At 37.6% G+C, this 21,266-nt stretch overlaps 1 protein-coding gene across 6 annotated transcripts in view; it reads right to left on the bottom strand.

The window, feature by feature from the left end:
• rad21b (RAD21 cohesin complex component b) overlaps positions 1–21,266 on the bottom strand; it is a 62,974-nt gene that overhangs the window by 26,844 nt on the left and 14,864 nt on the right. For 2 of the 6 annotated variants that reach the window (XM_048596345.1, XM_048596341.1), the window contains exons 2-7: positions 20,871–20,986; positions 14,205–14,383; positions 11,944–12,073; positions 8,531–8,630; positions 6,358–6,464; positions 630–836 (exon numbers count right to left, since the gene is read on the bottom strand). In XM_048596345.1, coding sequence (XP_048452302.1) covers positions 630–836; positions 6,358–6,464; positions 8,531–8,630; positions 11,944–12,073; positions 14,205–14,348 — 688 coding nt within the window. In that variant the 5' untranslated portion in view covers positions 14,349–14,383; positions 20,871–20,986. Of the gene's footprint in view, positions 1–629; positions 837–6,357; positions 6,465–8,530; positions 8,631–11,943; positions 12,074–14,204; positions 14,384–17,541; positions 17,658–20,841; positions 20,987–21,266 lie in introns of all 6 variants that reach the window. The other 4 variants (XM_048596340.1, XM_048596344.1, XM_048596342.1 and 1 more) reach the window with 3 other exon arrangements.

The following is a 21,266-nucleotide window of genomic DNA, read 5'->3' as shown; positions in this document are numbered from 1 at the left end:
CTGATGCTGCTTGGCCCGCTGTGTTCATCCAGCTCTACACCTTGTTATCTCAGATTCTCCAGCATCTGTAGTTCCTACTATCTCTGATACAAATTTATGATGATTGGCAAAAGAGCCAATAAGTAATATGAGGACATTTTTTAATGCAAGTTCTTACAGTCTGGCTCGGTGGACAAGATGATAGAAACTTTCAAAAGGGAGTGAAATAATTTGCAAGAATAGGAGGAAACAACAGGTGTTTGGTATTAATAGCTCATTTAAAGAACAAGTTCATGGGCAGAATGGCCACCTTCTATGCTGTTTAATTATATAAAATCAATGCACTGACAATGGAAAATCATGCTTGAAACTTTTCATTCTAAGCAACGTATTGATATTATACTTTGGACAAAAGCAGAGCATGCTGCTGGACTTGGACGCTCTGCAGCCACACTCATTCGGAGGAGCTAAAACCACCTACAACTGAAAGTTATCTTAAGTTGAACTGCAAGTAAAATTGGGAATCCTTCAAAATATATTGAAAACTAAACAAACTTCCCTGGACAGATACCTCATTTTGATTAATTTACTCTCCTGGAATATTCACAATTTCAATATGAACTTGTTCAAATGAAGAATTAAAGACATACCAAGAATTCCACCATCAATTCCATCTCCGAATCCATCGTTTTTGAGGGGATCATCATACGCCAAATGGTTACTTTTCTCAGCCAGCTGAGCTGTGGTGTTTTGCACTGGCTCCAACAACAGATTAGAATCACTGGTGCTTCCCATTATATCTTCTTCAAATGTGCTGCCTTCTCGCATGATCTCACGATCATCAACACCAAAATCACCTTCACATAGGATGAAAATTCCACATCATACATAAAATTTTAATATCACACAGTAGCAAATCATTATCTTAATCATCAAAGCCGATGAAAAGTTCCTAAAGTTTCATTTTCAATTATCTAATGTTACATCAAACTAATCAACAAGCTTGAAGTTCACACAGTGCCATGTTGAAGCCAAGATACATTAGAAATACACTATTTACATGTCCTGGTTCAATGTATCAATCTTTATTCATGTCGTTATTGGAACATCCAATACTGTCGTTTATTAATGCTTTCTATGATAAATAATTAAACAATGAAAGCAACTGTTCTGATGAATGTAAAAGACAGTTCTTTTTGCAATAAATATTTATTTTTGTTATAATTGTAAGGAGAGACTGATGTAAGAGAATCATAGGATACTTGGCAGAAAACCAAAACCACTAATACTTAAGAAAAGCTTGTCTTCAGACAATGTCTATGAGATAGTCATGTGAAAAATCTAATTCAAAGACAACTGGCTTGGTGAAGATGCTGAGTGTCAAAGTGGCCGTTTTGTAACAACAAATTGACTCCGGCTGCTTAAATTTATATAGACAGAACCCCCATCATCACTTGTGTGAGTGGGTTTCTCTTTGAATGCTCAAATAAAGACTGCTCACTTAAACAAGATAAATTACTTTTGAAGCATTGTGGGGTAGTGGGACAAGCTCTCCCCCTTTCAAAGACTAATAACATTCCTAGAACAATTTAAAGAGCAAAGATTCCGACATGCAGTTTGAAGCTTTTAATAATGGTCTAAATGAAATCTTCACTGGAAGAGTATCATTAGTAATCGTTTAGTGCTAAAGAACACAGATTATATACCAACTTGTCCAAAATACTCCTGAAATTATGCGAATCAATGGACATTTTGAATAGAATTGTAGTTGCTTTTCGCTTCCTACAATTGGGTCACAACCAATCACTTCCACAGCGATGTCTTAATCAGACAAAAATAAAACGACAATTCACTGAGTTTAATTAAAAATAAAAGTGATGGTGCTATACAATAGTATCTTATATCAAATTACTTGCAGTACAACTTTGATTACCACAAACAATATTTCACAAGACCATTAGGCAATCTGAATTGGTGCCAAATAGATATTTCTTTCCCAAAAGGTGAAAAGCTCCAATAAAGAACATTCCAATGACAATCAATTTGAATCCATTGAAATTCAGGTCAATCAAAATTATGCACAACTTTAATTATGCTGGCTGATGCTTTTAACTTAATTAACATAACAGGTCTTCTAACAAAACTGACAATATTGCTGAAAAAATTATCCTTCCTCCGCTAGCGTTTGACAAAATCTTAAACAAAGAAAACCAGAAGTATTTTGGCTGTGAGTCACCCAAATTTGATGCACGTTGTGAACATTTTGCAAGTCAAGATGCTTTCAAAATCCAAAAGTGAAGGATTAAGAGCAGAGAACTGACTCCACTTTCCAGTCATACCATTTATTTATAAATTGATAAATTAGTTTTGAAAATATCTAGAAATTGACCAACATGTTTTCAATAAAATAAATCAATGCCAATTTTCCGCAAAGTACAGATCGTTCCAGGATTATAAGTTTGCCGAAGCAGAACTTGCACTTCAGCACCAAGATGGAGTCTACTGGATACTGTAATCATTTATCCAAAAGGGATTGAACTTATGCAATTTAAAGTTAATGTGACTCACGCTTTGACTGCTAAATTGCTTTTTTTAAAAAACACGCGAGGAGAGTCAAATATATGAAATAGAAGCAGCAGACTATAGGAGCATAGGGATTCATAGTGGGAGTAAGCACTTCAACCCTTCAGGCCCACTCCACCATTCAATACGATCATGGCTGGTGTTATCCTGGTCTCAACTCCACTTTCTTGCCTGCTGTCCGTAGCTCTTTATCCCCCATTTCATCAGACACATATCTATTTCATTCTTGAATTTGTTAATTGATTCTGCCTCCACTGCACTCTGGGGCAGAGAGTTCCACAGATTCACAACCCTCAGAGAAATAGTTTCTCCTCATCTCAGTTTTGAACCTACCTCCTCTCACTCTATATCGATGACCTCTTATTCTAGACAGTCCCACAGGGGGAACATCTGTTCAATGTCCACCTTATCAATCCCCTTTAGCATTATATACTTCAATTAGATTCCCCCCTCATTGTTCTGAACTCCAGCAAGTACAAGCCCAACCTATTCAACTATTCCTCATCTGACAGCCCTTTCATCCCTGTAAAGAATCTGGTGAACCTTCTGTGAACTGCCTCCAGCGCCACCACATTTTTCCTCAAGTAAGGAGATGGAAAAATGGCTGCAATACTCCAGGTATGATCTCACCAATGTCTTATATAATTGTAGCTACACTTCTTTACCCAAAGGACTAAGTTTTATACATTTTATCTCTGCCGGTGATGTGTGCTTACTCCTGAAGGAGACCATTCTGCATTTTTTTAAAAAATTGGCTATGTGGGACACAATTATAGAGTCATAGAGTCATACAGCACAGCAATAGACCCTTTTGTCCAACCAATCCGTGCTGATCATAATCACAAACCAAACTAGTCCCACTTGCCTGCATCTGGCTAATATCTCTCCAAATATTTCTTATTCATGTTCTTATCTAAATGCCTTTTAAACATTGTAACTGTACCCTCATCCATGACTTCCTCTGGAAGTTCATTCCACACATGAACCTTAAAACGTAAAAAAATTGCCCCTCATGCCTTGTTAAATCCTTCTCCTCTCACTTCAAAAATAAGTCCCCTAATCTTGAAACGCCACACCCTAGGGAAAAGACACCTGCCATTCACCTTATGTATACCCCTCACGATGTTATAAGCTCCTGTAAGGTCATTCCTCAACCTCCTATGCTCCAGTGAAAAAAGTCACAGCCTATGCGGCCTCTCCTTATAACTCAAACCTTCCATTCCTGCCAACATCCTGGTAAATCTCTTCTGAACTGTCTCCAGTTTAATACCTTCCTACAATAGGGCTACTAGAACTGGACACAGTATTCCAGAAGAGGCCTCACCAATGTCTTGTACAACCTCAATATAATGTCCCAATTCCTATACTCAAGGGTCTGAGCAGTGAAGACAAGCACGCTAAATGCCTTCTTAACCATCCCATCCATATGTGATGTAAACTTAAAAAAATTACGTACCCGAACCCCCAGGTCTCTCTGTTCTACAACACTACCCAAGGCGTTACTTGTAATTGTATAGGTCCTGCCTTTGTTTGTTTTACCAAAATGCAATTCCTCAGCAAATATTGTTGACTCTATCTAAGCACATTATGGTTTTCTAATTGCATTGTTACAGGATCTTTAATAATTGACTCCAGCATTTTTCCCGATGACTGATGTCAGGTTAACCAGCCCACAATTCAAGAGTATTCTCTCTCATTCCTTTCTTCAATTACATTTCCTAACCCATGACCCATTAGGACTATTCTAGCATCTAGGCAATTTTTTGGAAATCGTGTCTAGGAAATTCACTATCTCTGCAGCTTGCTTTGTTAAAACCTAAGTTTCAGGCCATTGGCTCCTGGGGATTTATCAGATTTTAGTCACTGAAATATCTTGAACACTTTCTCTGCTGATAGTAATTATGTTAAGTCCCTCATTATTACCAGATCTAATTTCTGGTTTGTAATTTGTGTGTTCAAGATGGAGACAATCAAATGACTTGTTCAACGTTCCTGTCATTTGCTCATTCCTGAAGTAATTTTCCCTGACTCTGCTTCTACGGAAGCTATGTTTACTTTAGCTACTCCCCCTTTTTTCTTAAAATCTTACAATCTGTTTAACATTCCTGGCTCGTTTACTCATTTTTATCTCCCCCTTTTCTCGCCCACATTTTTGGTAGCCCTTTGCTGGTTTCAAAAACACTACCAATCTTTTGAGTTGGCACTATTTTTCACAACATAAGCTTCATAATCATGCACAACAGTGTACTCTCTCAAAATTTGCAGCCTTGGCACTAAAGCCTTGCCAGATTTAGATCAAGTGTTTTGGGCAAGTCAGGCCAATCCAGGTCAAGAATCACTTGAAGTGCAGGAATAAACTGCATACAAGCAGTAAAATATATTTTTTTAAAACTCCAGTGCCACACAGCACATAGTAGAATTGTCCAGAGTTTTAATTTGAGTAAAATAAAGATGCACGGCCCGTTCTTAAAATGTCCCGATCTGGACAACTCCAATTTTTAGAAAGCAAGTTTGTGGAGAGAGTACCTGTGATAATATTAAACTCTGTTTTCTCACATTCTACGTGGCACGTATTAAGCCAAATATTCTATAGTCTTGACTTTTGTCCCAAGTCTAGTGTTACGGAGCCCCTGACAATCTGAACAGCAGGTTTTACTAAATTCTTCAAGCCCTGACTGATACTCAACTAAGTTCACTATCTAGGCAGAAGATAGAAGCCATGTAACCATGGATGTAATCCCTGGCAGTCACTGGGAGGAGGATTTCAGCATGAAATTTCAGGGCTGCATTGGTCTAAAGGTTCACTGTAAAGCTTGTGCAGAGCATCCCTGCACCTCATGGTGATATTCATGATAAGAGGTTTTAACAGAATAATATTTTTTTAAAAATAGACTTAATATGGCCTTGACTGGTCAATTGTTGCTTCCTATCATGATTCTGATGTTTAGTGGGTGACATACTGATGCACTGACTTAAAGAAAGCACAAAGCTGCAGTGCTGATCATATCACTGAGTTGACAGAGTCTACAGGTGTGAGGCTGGAAAAGCACAGCAAGTCAGACAGCATCCGAGGAGCAGGTAAGTCAATGTTTCAGGTCAAAACCCTTTGTCAGGTATCTGCAGTCCTTATTGTCTCCAAGTCACTGAACTGACAGGTTTGTTTTAAATCAAGTAACTCTGACCCATTTTAAGCAGAAACCTTTTAGCTGGCATAATTCCCCAAAATTAAATACCCGAAAAGGTGGTGGGTTGGAGCCACAAACAAAAGTTTCCATTATAACCCCTCCCACACACACTTCTTACTTGGCAAAAGGTTTAAAAAAAAATCAAGGCCAAAAATATCTATCCTTCCCAATCTACCCTGTTTCAGCAACATAAATGAACATCCATACCAAAGTTATCAAGTCAGTAGCTATACATCATCTAAAAGAGGAAAGTGTTGTACCAACAGTGCAGTTTGTTACACTGTTGTTAACAATTCAATTCAAAATGCCATTTCATTTTAAGAATTGGACACATTCGTTTTTTTACAAGCTTAGCTGAAAAATTGCACAGTAATGTTTTTAATGATTTAAAGATTAAAATTTTCATTTGTGGCAATGTTATGAAGCAGTTAATGGATATGAAATAAATGGGTTAACAACCTAAACAGCATTTAATAAAACTCTGTGCATTATCACTACCTCCTAACAGAAGCAGCACTAAAAACTGAATTCCTAAATTATTAGAAGAATGAAATTATGAGGGAAAAATTCAGACGTGTCTCTATGTTCAGGGGCAAATCTCATTTCTCACCAAAGTCATTGTCCTGAAGTAAAGTTATGTTGCCCACTTCCTCTCGCATTGTGATCTCTTCCACTCTGCTCTGATTCAAGGTAAACTGTTGAGCCACATCAATATCACTGGAAAACAGATCATAATTGACTTGGTTAAGCAAAGATCTGAAGTTTTGCAAATCAAATTGATCTGATAAGAACTAAAAAAAACAACTTAAAAAAAGAAACAAAACCTCATGTCACATGTAATCAGTATAAACCTGTACTTGCCTTTACAAATATAATTCTGAACAAATTAAAAATGGGAATGTTCACAAATAATAATCACCAAGTCCCTTACTCCAAAAGGTTAGCAACCAAAATATGCAGATATTACAGCTACCCCTGAACACTAGGTAGCGAAGAAAGAATGATACCACCAAAATGTCAAATAACTTACTTATGGGTAAATTGTTCAGGCAATTAGCTGCTGCTGTACAGAAGTATAAGCTCTCATGCACACTCTCTGGAATGCTGAAAGAAATCATCTGATACTGCCAAATTTTGTTTCACATGGCCAGGTAACAGTGAGACTAACAAAAAGAATTCAGATATTGTTTGTGGTAAATATTAAGAAATTTCTCTAGAGTTTGAGCCTTTGGCTATTAATGTCATTGAGTCACTGATGTCACTGATCATTAATTATATGGATAAAGTTCAAGTTTATATTTTTTGAGTTAGTAATTATAAATTTTTAAAGATTATACCAATCACGTTACACAGATTTATTCTTTGAGTATTTCTACAAAGTACAATTTCTCTATTTGTACACTTTAATTTGCAAATACCAAAATTATCTATTTCCAGATTGATATTTAAGCTTAGTTAATAAAAAAAAAGCAATCATTTTACAAATTTGAAAATGAACAGAACTATTTTGTGCTCCATTAGCAAAACACAGCGGCAGTTATGTTGATTGTCATAGCAACATACAGTTTGAAAGCTGCATGAAGCTGAAGTAGTAGCGTTAACAATGTCATTAAAATAATCAATTGCAGTCAGTTAAGAGGGATAAGACTAAAATTCCATAAGATGCTACTTTTGCAAGTACCCAGTGTTTTGTCTTAGCTTTGTGTTTAATCTTGAGATTTAAAGATGCAGATCGCAACCTCACTGACAAAGGCCATCTTGGAAAAGCATGGCTTTTCTCAGCCAAACATATCCCTGAGCAGGCACTATTCACCAGAAGTACAACAGAGCAACACAATGGCTCAACAAACTTATGCAGTAGATGCTCAGCCTTTAGTATACTGGTTGCACATCTGAGACCAAACAGCTGGCTTTTATTATCCTGAATTAAGCAGCAAAGAGGGGGGGGAAAAATCTTTCGGCTACAATTTTCACTTCGGAACACCATCCAGCAGCTGTGTGTCTGCTTGTGCTGGAACTGAATAAGGGTAAAATCAGATTTATGTGTAATGCCATGGTTCAATAGCCTGCCATGTCATGTCATGTCATGTCTATCTTGTTTGGCAAGATAATAAAGGTTCATTACATGCAAGGGATCCATTTTCCCAAGTATGGAGTCAATGCCATTAAAGTTGTAACAATATTAGTGACAAAAATATAGTTTTGAGTTGCAGATGCAACACAAAAATCTCAAAATTATTTTCTAAAAATATAATTTAAAAATGAAACTTTTGCTTCTGTGAATTGACTGATTTTATGCCATCATATTCTCTCTCTCTTTCTCAAGAAAATGTTTCATGGTCCAGCTACTAGTAGTTCACTTTGCACCCTACCTATCCATTCCTCTTCACTGCAAATGATAAATGTTGCGGTATGAGATCTACATTCAGCAACAACATTGACAATTTGCCCAGCTAGTTTTCCACCACATGAATTAAAGGTACTAGGTTTCCACACATTATTCATGATAGATTTTACAATTAAGCCTAATTAGGCCTTTACCCCAAGTCCACATACACACTATTTCTATGTACTTTAGAGTGTAAAATAGCAATGTCACTGAGGTCAATTATCTGTCCTGATTAGAGTAGATCAATGCAGAATTACATCACTCAAAGCCACAAACTATCAGATGTTAAACACTATGAGTCATTTCTAAGTTACCGTTTTGAATTATGTTCTCAAACCAATTCGGAAAATGGTCTTAGGGTGCAAGAATATTAAATTTGACTTGGAACACTTACTCTAAGTCAGGTAATGGCTGGTCAAAATCATGGAATTCCTCAGGCAAAGTAATAGCATTGTATGCAGCTTCTCGGTTCTCTTCTGGAAGATCCACGACTCCTATAATTGCAAATCAAATTTGTCCATTTAATAATAGTTTACATGCTGTTTATCACATCTAGAAACTAGAACAATCAAGTTACAATAAGGTCGCCAAGGTGTCACATGGTCAGTCAATTTCTAGTTTCGAAGCAGAGCATGTGAACTGAGCTCCACACATATCTCAGTAGATGACCACATTACCTGGTGCAGTTGTGCCAAGAGAATGCCCTTATACGTTTAACATCAGAGAAAATTACTTTGTAGTACTCCTCTTGATTAAGCATAATGGAACTCATGAATTTGAAATTAGCCAAGGCTTTACAAATCTTTTGGAATCAATCATAGCCATCACATTTATTGGTACTGTTCTTGTGACTCCAGGCTTTAGGCTTGTTCTCAGTTTGTCCTCAGTACTGAACGCGTAACAGTGTGCAATATTCAAACTGTTGGGCTGCAGTGAGGCACAAATTATTTCATTTAATCTAATTTTAGATTTTAATCAGAGAACTGTTGCTTGCTTGCTTGCTGTTTGGAGAGAAGCAAAATGATAAAAGACATGTTACCATTTTGAAATTGCACAAAAGCTTTTTTTTAATATTCAAAGACCAACCTGGTTTGAACCCTTAATGGAGAAAACATGCAGATGATTTTGGACTCAAAGATTTGACATGCACCCCTTTTCTCCCTCTTTTCACAGTTTTGCAGTACTAAGTTCATTCTTGGATCTTTCTCAACTTTCACAAAAATGTAGATTATAGACATTCAGAGTGCACAGTAGGAAAATCCTGCTCCATTATAGATGCATAAAATATATCATTAGAAGGTTACAGCACAAGGAGACCATTCATCCCATTGAGCCGGAGGAGACTCTGCAGCAGCAACTGAGCGAGTCCCACTACACCAAGGTACAGGAATATTTTTCCTTTTCTGACACTTATTCAAGTTACTTTTGAAACGCATTACTGAATCTCTTTCACTATACACTCAGGCAGAGCATTCCAAATCCTACTCACTGCATACAGAAGCTTTTCCTTAGGTCACTCTAGATCTTTTGCCATTCACTTTAAGTATATCTCATCCAGTCTTGACACTTCAAAACCGGGTTATATCTACTTTGTACAGATCCCTCATGATTTTGAAGACCTCTAACAAATCTCTCTCAACCATCTCATCTCCAAGAAGAATAACCCCTTCACTCCAATCTACTCAAGGAACTATATGCTCTCATTTCTGGGATCAGGCATCTTTCCCACAATCTCCCCAAAGTCTTCACATTCTTCCTCAGGTGTAGTTTCTGTAAACAGTATTTTTTTTCAATTTGTCCTGTCACAATTAACAATATATCCTAATGCGTTTCTGTTTCCTTTACTTTTGCCCTTCCCATTAATTTAATATTGTCTCTCCTCTTTCTTTCTGTCAAAGTGCATCACATTAATTTCTCTACATTAAATTTCACCTGAAGAAACTTGCCTGCCCCATCCATCAGCCTTATCTACATCCAAGTTTTGTGCCTTCTGCAAATTTTGAAATTATTCCCTGAATGTACCAAAGTCATCAATATTTATTAAGAAAAGTTACTGTCCTCTCACACCTGGGGGATTCCACTGTATACCTGCCCCCAAATCATAAAAACAAAATCTCCAAAACTATTTCCTGCTACTTCACCAACTTCATATCCACAATGTAATTGCCCACTTTATTCCACAGGCATCAAATGTACCAACAAGCTGTCTACACACCATTTTATCAAATACTCTTGCGTTGTTTCTTCTCTGAATCTTCTGTATCCTGCCAGGTTCTTGCTTTTATTATAAACCTTACAATCTTCAGATGCCACTTTTTCCTGTTTCATTTTACTTGCAATCTCTTTTGCCAAGCTGGGAACTCTGGCCTTGGTTACACTTCCTTCTCCCTCATAGGAATACAATTTGCTCTTAACTGAACAATGTCCCCTTTAAAGGCAGTCAATTCTTCAATTGTATTTTGCTACCAATGTTTGATTCCAATTTACCCAGGATAGTTGAGTTCTTAACCACTGAAAGTGACTCTCCTACAACTGGATGCCTTAATTCCAGTTTGCTCACTATCATTTTCCATGGCTAATCTAAACTTATGATACTGTGACTACTATTCCTTAAATGGCTCCCAACAGACAGGTGACCCACTTCATTCCCTAGGGCTAGATCCAGTGTCTTCTTCCTTGATCAGTACATCAAAAATGTTCTCCTGACCATAATGAGGTACAATGGCACCTCAAATGTTTCTTCACTCAAGCCAAATAGATTCTGCCTTTGATTCTCCAAGGCATCATCCTCTCTAGCACTGCAATATCCTCCTTATTGAATACTGACGCCTCTCCTTTCTTTTCTTCTCTACATTTTTTAAAATCTTTGCATTCACAAAACAGACTGATTATCTACAACACCAAAGTTGCAGATGTGGTCTGGGATGTCAGGTGGCCGCAAAAGGACATGCTGCAGGAAATGCGTGTGCGCGTGTGTGCATATGAGAGAGAGACAGACAGACAGAGAGACAGAGAAGCAGAAGACATGCCTGCATCACCGACCGACTTCCTTTTTCTCTGCAAGTAAAGAGAAGACTGCGGTAAGATAGGTAGGTGATAGGAGGAATAATGGTGAAACAACACCTGCTAGGAGGGAGAAGAACAATGTTGCAAAGAGTCAATTTCAAAATATAATTAACTATTTATTGTGCCACACAGAGCACTTTATTTTACATCCTGCAGTGCCATTTTTAGAGGTAGCTGCTTCCTGTTGCTTTAGAATGTCACTTTCTTCCTACTCCTAACCATCTAGAGGTAGAACATGTAGGATACTCTGCCATCCAAAAATATTCAGTACCTAATTTTGACTTTGTTTGAACCAGGTCTTTTATCACTCCAATATCATTTTGCCCATGTGGCTGTTTGCGCCTGCAGCTCAACATTCTCATTAATTATGTTTACTGCAATTGTGAGTTGTAAATTATGGAAAAACAAACAGCAACTAGCTTTGAGGAGACCAACATCAAATAATATAAGTGATTCCAGGTCAAGAAACTGAATAAGATTCATGACAGTCAGTTTAACGTTTCTCCTTATGATTTAGTGTTTAGTCTGTTTCAATTTTAGAAAGGGCTGGTCTTTGCACTAAAAACCAAGCTTTGTTGGTCCATACAAATTAGTTAAAACACAGAGTTTTTAAGCCTTTTTGAAGTCTCACTCCAAAGCAGCCATCAAGAAAATATGTAATTTACATTCCTTCCAGAACTTCCCTCCTCCAATTTTTATCAAAAACACAAATAGTATACAAGCAAACCATCAATACCATACCTGGACGGAAAGCCATCTTAATCTTTATGAAGGCTTCATTGCAGTCTGCCAGCAGATATTTAGCTTTTCTGTGATAAATCCTCACCACACCCAGCAAAAGGTGTCCAGAGGTTCGCAAAGCCATCTTGACCTGGAAAATACAGTAGTTACAAACTACTAATAATGAACATATTTTCCAAGTCTTCTATGAAGTCTCAATTGTCACAATCTCTTTTGCATGGCTTCGGGGATGCAAACAACAAAACTGATTTCTTTCATTCAGATGAATCAAGTTTCAATATTTCATAACACTGACTTTCAGATGGAAGACTAAAACCATCACTACTGCTGTATAATTTTAATTATGTTGAAGATTATAATTGTTAGTAGACAATAAAAATAAGTAGACGTCATACTGAAAAGAACCAACATTGCTTGGAAGCCTGTGTTGAAAGAGTAAATGCACACTGATTACTGGAGAAATATTTGAAGAAATTCTGAATAAAAGATTAAAAACATCACAAAGAAGAAAGATTCCGCGATTAGCGTAAAATGCAAACAGAAAAGACCTTTATTATCAAATTCAAAAATTAATGCTATTTCTCCTCAAGATGCTGTATGATCCAAGTAATTACAGCATTTCTTGTTTCAATTTCACAATTTCAACATCTGCACATTTTACTTCTACCCCTATTTAATACCTAGTCCGTAATTCTCCCATAATTCCCAATATTATGAGGAGCTGCAGATAAGGCTACTATTTCCTTTTGTGCTCCAGAATAAAGGGGAAAAAAAAAGAGACTTTAGGCCACTACTGACTAGCCACTGTTAAGGAGAAAAGAAGCAACTCAGTAGTATCAACACAAAGGGAAGTTTTGGAATTTAGGTAGAAAGTTTTTTCAAAAACAAAATGACAGATAGTTAACAGAATGGGTAACTACCTAATGTGGGTAATTAATACACTTCAGAGAAAAACAAGGAACAGGACCATAAACTTAAAGAAAATATACTAAGGAGGGGGAGCCATGAAAGGATCTAAATATAAGGAACATGTTAAATTGGAGACATTTAGGGACTGCAAGCCAATGGGAGCCAGCAAGAGCAGGGATGATGGATAAATGGAACTTTGTGCATGTAAGGAAAAGCAAAGTTAAGTATTAAGTTTATGAAGGATGGGAGACTGGTCAGGACACTAGGACTCTGTGGCTCTGTCCTGTCTTCTTCATTCTGTTCCAGTATTGCACTGCCCCGTAGAATTGGAATCTGCTTTTTAAAAAAAACTAGTATTTTGGCATTTCTGATATTTGACATTATTAACATCACAGTCCAAAAGTAACAAAGGTACAGATTGGGATTTCAGCCAAATTTCTGTGATGTTCCAAAATGCCTTATAGCTGCAGAATCACTTGAGACAAATCATGACCATTAGGTGAGAAAAACTACCAGCTGATCTGTACGCAGCACAGTCTCTTAAACAGCATACAACCAGTTATTCCATTTTCATAGCATCCTGGTCTTCAAAAAATAAGGTCACGTAAAGTATTTTCTTAATCAGTCAAATGAACACAGACTAATCATATGAAAGATGATTCAACAACATAGCACTTTTCTGCCTACTGCAGTGAGGGCATGAACCAATGCTATATTGATTTTGGACCAACTATATTGGCCAAAAATGGGTGGACTGATTTGGATGGAGGATAAGCTAAATAAAAGTGGAACAAGGAAGATAGCCAGGTACAGGGTTGAGGTGGGCAGTTGAACAGACAGGCATCAATGGAAGTGAAAGCATAGCTGGGATGGAAAGTGTAATGTGAAGGAATGGGGGACATGATGCAAATCAGGGAGTGTGGGGAAGGATAAAGGATTAATTAAGCAATGGCAAAGGAGTGGCTGAGGGCTCTATTTTTCCAAAAAAAAAATTCTGTCAAATGCAACCTGCGACACCACTCCTGTCCACCCAAAAAAAGGCAAAAACAAAGCAAACAGAAATGTTAGATGTTGTAATGCAGCAAAGAAAACAAATAAAAAGAGGTGGTTGTAATAGGCAGATAAAATGTGACCATCCAACTCACTAAGTACAATGCCTAGCTGAACTATATACTCTGTATTTGTATGCACAGACATTAGTGTGACACTTGCATAATGAAATTTCCACAATAAAATCTATCCGTAACACAAGGAAATACACACTTTACAAGACAAACACTAAAAGTATTGAATAGAGTTCTACAAATACATACAGTAATTTGACCCAAACCTTTTTTTGGCAGAACACCTACCTTTGGAGAAATTATGCTTTCCACACTGCTCTCCAGATTACATTCAAACACATGGGCTTTGGTGAGCTTCTTGTCCCAATGGGCCGCAAGCCAAATTTTGGCTAGCGGCCCACGTTTGCTCAACACAAAGTGAGCGTAAAACATCTTTTATGGTTATCTTTTAACGCAAGATCATAAACCTGGAAAAAAGAAATTTTTGGCAATTTAAGTGAAATCTAAATGTTGCACAGAACAACATAACATACTCTTCCAATTTCCTCACCCCACTGAATGGATCTCTTTCTGTCTGGAAAGAACCATATATGGGATTCCCATTATTAGGACCATTGTTTTTCTTGCTGCATTTAAAATGGGTTGAACTTCAGTGCATGGGAGTGCAATTTGTACGTTTGTGGATGATACAGAATCTGGAAATGTAGTAAATATGCACAGGACAGCACTAAATTTCAAGAGACAAAATGAGAAGCAACATGCAATGCAATGTAATGTAATTAGTAGTTCAGTGATCCATCATGAGATTTAACATGAAGAGGGAGTATAATCTACACAGTGCTATCTTGAAACAGAGGGATCTGGGCACGCACACTCAAAAAAAAACATTTAATGTATAGGGCAAGTTGATAGGCTGTTAAAGTATATACTTAGATTCATAAATAGCTGCATTGAACACAATAACAAAAAAAACTTTATACAAAGCTGAAATCTAATCAAGATTTGTAAAGTTGCACAACTCACTGTATACAATTCTGGGCATCACACTTAAGAAAGGATGTCAAGGTCAGTTGGAGAAGGTATATTTTTTATTTTTAATATATATAATATATATAAAACAAAGCCTGGAAAAGCTGGGACTGTTCTCCTTCCAGGAGAGGTAGTTTTCTTGGAGACATAATGAAGTATTCAAAACTATGAAGTGTTCCAATCAAGCAAGTAGAAGTATTTCCTCTTGCAAATGGGCTTGCAAATCCAAGGACATGTTCAAGTAACTGACAAGATAACAAGGAAAAATCTCTATGCATATTGGGCACAACCAAGATCACAAACTGAAACCCTGATTTTAATTTCCTTAGCGGAGGAAAATTGCAGCTGCTTAAGTCTTGAGATCAAATAACTTACCCCTGACCAGAAATCAAATGTTTGCTGCCTTAGTTCAGGATTTTTACTATTCAAGCCACCAAGAATGGCACTAAGAGTCTCTCCTCACACTTCTGAGAAGGCAGCAATTTTATTTGCAACAGTAAGGCTGTTCTCATGCTTTCTAGCAACCAGATATTGCATAATACTGCCAGAAAATTGATAATATGTCACTCACAAACAAGAAAGATGAACTAGAGATCAAAACAAAAACAACAATTTCCTTTCTTCACAAAAGAAGGTGGAGTCACCACTGTTGTCTGCAAAGACAAGAGTTACTTCCACACTTTTCCACCACCCAGACAGAACGCATTAGATAGGAGCAGGAGTGGGACATGTGACCTGTTCAGCCTGCACCCCATTCAACATGATCATAAATAATGTCAGTCTTAGACACACTTTCACACTATGCCTCATATTTAGCTATCGCAGCTTTAAACATATTCAACGATGAAAAATGTTGATTAGGCCACACCTAGAGTACTATGTGCAGTTCTGGAATTCACATTTAGGGGGAATGTCAAAGCACTGCAAAGAGTGCAGGGGAGATTTACCAAGATGTTGTCTCAGCTGGAGTTTCAGTTATGAAGAGAGATTGGCCAGACTGGGGTTGTTTTCCTTAGAGCAAAGGAGATTGAGAAAGGGCATAACATCTTACAACATGAAAACAGACCCTTTGGTCCAGACTCACCGCACTGACTAGACATCTTAACCTGACCTAGTCCCATTTGCTAGCATTTGGCCTATATCCCTCTAAATTCTTCCTATTCATATACACATCTAGATGCATCTTAAATGCTATAATTGTACCTGCCTCCACCACTTCCTCTGGCAGCTCATTCCATGCACGCACCACCCTCTGCACGAAAAAGTTACCTTGGGATCTTGTTAAAATTTTCCCCTCTCACTTTAAACCTATGCTCATGGTTAAGATCTCCAAAATTATGAGGGGCATAGATAGGGTAGACAGAAGTAAACTATTCCTTTTGATGAGGCACAGATTTAAGGTAGGGGGCAAAAGGTTTAGAGGAGGCTTGAGGAAAAACCTTTTCACCCAGGTGGTGGTAGGAATCTGGAATATACTGCCTGTAAGAGTTGTAGAGGCAGAAACCCTCCTAACTTATAAGGAGTATTTAGATGTGCATTGCAATGCCAACGTATACAAGGCCATTGGCCAAATGCTGGAAAATGGGATTAGAATAGTTAGGTGGTCGTTTTTGAACAGCATGGATGCAGTTGACATTTTCCTGTACCGCAGGTCTCCATGACTACGTATCCACAACCTGGACAGGTTGAGAATGTCAAAGATTCACAATTTTTTGAGTGGAGAAATTTATCCCCCACCTCAGTCCTAAGTCTTCATTCTTTACCCCGAAGCTTTGCACAGGTATTTTAAACTCCCTAGCAGAGAAAGAATGTCTGATTTTTTTTTTAAATGTTCTTTCTCCTTGCAGTCCACAGTTTTTAACAGACAGAAAAATAAAAGGCAGTTCTTACAAAGTAAGTAATATCCATAGATATTTTCCTATTCACTATTTGTCACATCAAAAAAATTTAGATTCGACAAACATAATATGCCCGTGTGTAATCTATACCAAATCCCTTTGTTCAATTAGTAAGTTTTCAAGGTGCTCAGGTACCTATCCCCAATTACAGAGTCAAACAATTGATGTGAGACTAACTGTTCCATAATTCCATGGCTCCCTTCATTCACTTTCCTTCAACAGTGAATTTTTCCATTCAAAATTAAGTTTCAGTGAAGAGAATTTTGTAACATTAGTTATGTTCTCTTTTCAAATCCTGCAACAGAAATCATCAGGTCCTAAGAATTTGCCACGCTTTGGTACGTAAGGCATCCATCACCCATCTTTGCATCTTTCCAAAGTGACAGAATGCATATTACTTTTTGTAATTTGTAGAATGCTTTTCTTTTAGTTTTACATTTCTCACGCTATTTCATCATTCATCACTGTCATTTATAGTAGGTGGAAAATTGAACTTTCAGAATATAAACCAGCTTTGAACTCCCAATGTTCTTCATTTCACCCATTAATAAAGTTATCCAGTTCGCTGTAAAGTCTACCTTATCCCATCAAAAGCAGCCTGACCTATATTTAGAAACCAAGTGGCTGTTCCACATTTATTCCTTTCAAACACTACATCAAACTATATTATAATCACTAATAGATAAATATCCACATACCTTATGGTTGTGAACAGAATCAGTTTCATTACTAAATCTAATTGGCCTGGCACATTGGTAGTTCTATAACATTTCAGGCTGAGTTTTCAAGGGTTCTTTGAGGCATGGTGTGGGGCCTGGAAAATGAGAGGGAAACACTCAGTCTTGCTCTACTGTACATTCCTACCTTCACACAAATCTACTTGTCAGATAATAGTGGGACATGCTACACTCCCAAACATAGAGGGTAGCCTATTAAAATTTCAAAGGACCTTAATTAAGTGTACTATTCTGATTCCATCTGATTTTTCCAAACACCAGAGTCCTGCTCAAACCAGGAGTTCACCTGTGAAATAATGGCAACATCTCAGCAACAAGAAAGGTAATCATCTGAAGATTTCATTAAAGAGACAGGAAGGATCCCATTACTACAGCGGAGAGAGTGTTTTCCTGCTTCTGGTTGACAATTCAAACTTTCATTTCCCAAACTGATTGATGGCAACCGGTACCAGAGGCATGATCTACCTACTTCAGCAATTCCCATCTTTAATAGAGGGGCTGTCGATCTATTTCCTCGGATGGTGATGGCTAGCACGAGGGGACATAGCTTTAAGTTGAGGGGTGATAGATATAGGACAGATGTCAGAGGTAGGTTCTTTACTCAGAGAGTAGTAAGGGCGTGGAATGCCCTGCCTGCAAAAATAGTAGACTCGCCCACTTTAAGGGCATTTAAATGGTCATTGGATAAACATATGGATGATAATGGAATACTTTAGGTTAGATGGGCTTCAGATTGGTTTCACAGGTCGGCGCAACATCGAGGGCCGAAGGGCCTGTACTGCGCTGTAATGTTCTATGTTCTATTCGTGCTAGGGGTCCTCCCATGGGCCTTCCAGCCTTGGTAACCTGACTACTGTCCTTATCTGGATGGAGCTTGCTACTTCCAATTGAAATTGATGCCTCCCCAAAAGTGTCTTCCATAGGCCAGTGGCATTTTCAGGACTTTGATCTTTATTTTAGCTCAGTGTTGGGATCAAGGTCCTGCAATGAAAATTCAGCCCATTTTTCCCCCAAAGATTATTTGAGACACATTTAAGAAATGCACTAGCATTCTGATAAGGGCTAGACTGTTTATTTTAGCCAGTGTCAAAATTAAAATCTTCCACCAACAAATTAACTCCAACTTCTACTATGTGCTTTTCTAACCTCAGGTACCACGACTTCAATACAATTACAAGGGAGCTTATACACAACTCTGGCTGCAGTTTTAAATCCTTTAAACAATTTGAGCTGTAAAAACTCCAACTGCTTGTTTATCAATCATTATATCCTCTCTGTTCATGGAAGTGATTTTAGCTGCAATTAGTAACACTATTCCTCCATCATCATTTTCCATATCTTTCCTGTAGACTTAGTAACTTGATATATTTAGTTCTCAGTCCTGATCATCTTGCAGCCAGGTTGTTGCAACAGCCATCATGTCTTGCAGTCCCTTCAAATTAAAATTGCATCTTCAATCGAGTTTGTTCTTTATATCCCTTGTGTTGTGTAAAGGACACTTATTTGCGCCACAACAATCTAACCCAATAGCTCCCAAATTGTGGGTGACGATTCCAATTAGGACAGAAACAACAAAATCATGTTACTCTCCTCTCCCATAATACATTCTCATTGAGATGTCCCTCACTCTAGCACAAACTGACAACAATATGAACTTTGAATCCCACTTACAAAGGATGCTGTCTGTCCTCTTTATTATTGAACTATCTATATTAGACTTCTCCTCCTCGCTCTAGACAGCTTCCTCCTCTAAGTTGCCAGGGTGCACATTCTGAAGACCCTTCCAATAGTTTCATCTTTATGCATGCAGATACGAAGTATGATGCACTTGCCAAAAAAGGTTTGTTTGTGGTTCTTCACTCCATATCTCACCCAAGTTCCTCTTACTTTGACAGGCCAACCCCATTGTGAACCTGTACCTTTCAGCAAGGTACAGTACCCAAGTACTGCTCCCCTCATATCTGTGCCAAAGTGTATCTAACTCACACTCCAGTTCTAATTAATGACTCTGAACCAGACAGATTTGGGAGCAACATCTAATAAAGGGAAGTTTAGTTAAGGCAATCCCGTCTGCTGCCATAACCCAGCTTCACATATGCTTATTGTCTGTTCTATGCTTTAAGACTTATCTAAATTTACCAAAAACAGGCTTGAGATTTGTCAATGATTTAAACAAAATCAACAGAAATACTTTCCAATCAGCTCTTCGCCTTGTTCCAGCGTTACGTTTTATGTTATGATCGCTTTGCTTGATATTTATATTCCCCAATTCTTCAATTATAAATGATAAAAATACAATACTAAACAGTCAAAACAAGATGATATATAGATATATGACCTACATACTTGGCACATTGGAATCTGCTGCCCCTTCAATGTTTTGATTCTGATGTCAGTCTTACATCACCTTTGGGATTGCTCCCATGTTCAATTTGGTTTCTTTCTTTTTTTTATATTCAGCCTCTGATCTCTTGGTGCACTTTTCTACAGATACTTCCTTTTATCCCGTCCTTGTTGAAAGACGTAAGTTTACTGGGGTATCATTCCATTAACATCAATATCCTGACCAACTACTTTTCATCTCTGATCTGGACAGTGTGTACCATAACATTCTTGCTCTGGTAGCCACCAGTCACAAATGATTTGGGCTGCTTCTTCACATTCATATGTACACTCCCCAGCAGAAAATAACCCATAGTTGGGATTATTGTCTGATTCTTTTCTTCAAAAAGTCATCAGACCTGGGTACACAGATGTCAAAATTATGATCTTTCCAAGACTGGGGAGAATAGCAAGGGCTCATTTAAAACAGAGAATCTTTGTGCGTAAGTGTCATACAAGGTAGTGCAGCTGATGGGAAGATAGTTATGCTAACTGCATAATATTTTGTAGACCAAAATATTTTGTAACCACTATCAAATTAGTTCAAGGAGGATTAGTATCAGGTATCATTTCTGATTACAGTAAATCTTCAAGATTAGATTTGATATGTTAACCTACAAGCTTTGGCTCTGAATAAGTTTAATTTCAAAAACATTCACCATCCATTCAAATCCCTTAACTAAAATTCAGACGTCAGTGTACGAGTTTCAATCTGTAGCAGTGAATTGAAATCATGTTTAGAACCCAGTTCCTACAATGTTTTAAGAGAATAAACTGAATAGCCATTTGAGATAATGAGCCAAAGAACAAGCTACACACTGTTCCCTACAAATATTATCACTTTAATGATGTTGTAATTTTGGTTTTAAGACAATATACATTTGGTGTAAATGTCATCATCAGCTTGCCTGGTGGCTATCAACACAAGAATCCTCTGGCACTCGCTGTCCAGACCTGAGATGGGAAGTAGTTGCTCAGGATATTGGTGTTAATCGAATGATATCACAGTAAACTCACGGCGTTTCTACAAGAAAGGGATAAAGGAAATATCTGTACAAATGTGATGGATAATAGCTTATAACCAGCTGGTGCTCTGTACATGTTTTAAATTCTAGGTTAGATATGTTTTGTTGAATTCTCTTGTAACTAACATATTAGCATTAGCCTTCAAATAAAAGAACCTGAGAGCGAGAGAGAGAGAGTGCGAGAGAGAGTGTGCGAGAGAGAGAGAGAGAGTGTGCGAGAGAGAGAGTGTGCGAGAGAGAGAGAGAGAGAGAGAGTGTGTGCGAGAGAGAGAGAGAGAG

This window comes from Rhincodon typus, chromosome 4 (genome assembly GCF_021869965.1).
Source record: "Rhincodon typus isolate 14 chromosome 4, sRhiTyp1.1, whole genome shotgun sequence".
NCBI classification, from domain to species: domain Eukaryota; kingdom Metazoa; phylum Chordata; class Chondrichthyes; order Orectolobiformes; family Rhincodontidae; genus Rhincodon; species Rhincodon typus.
This window is presented reverse-complemented; position numbering and strand designations above follow the sequence as displayed.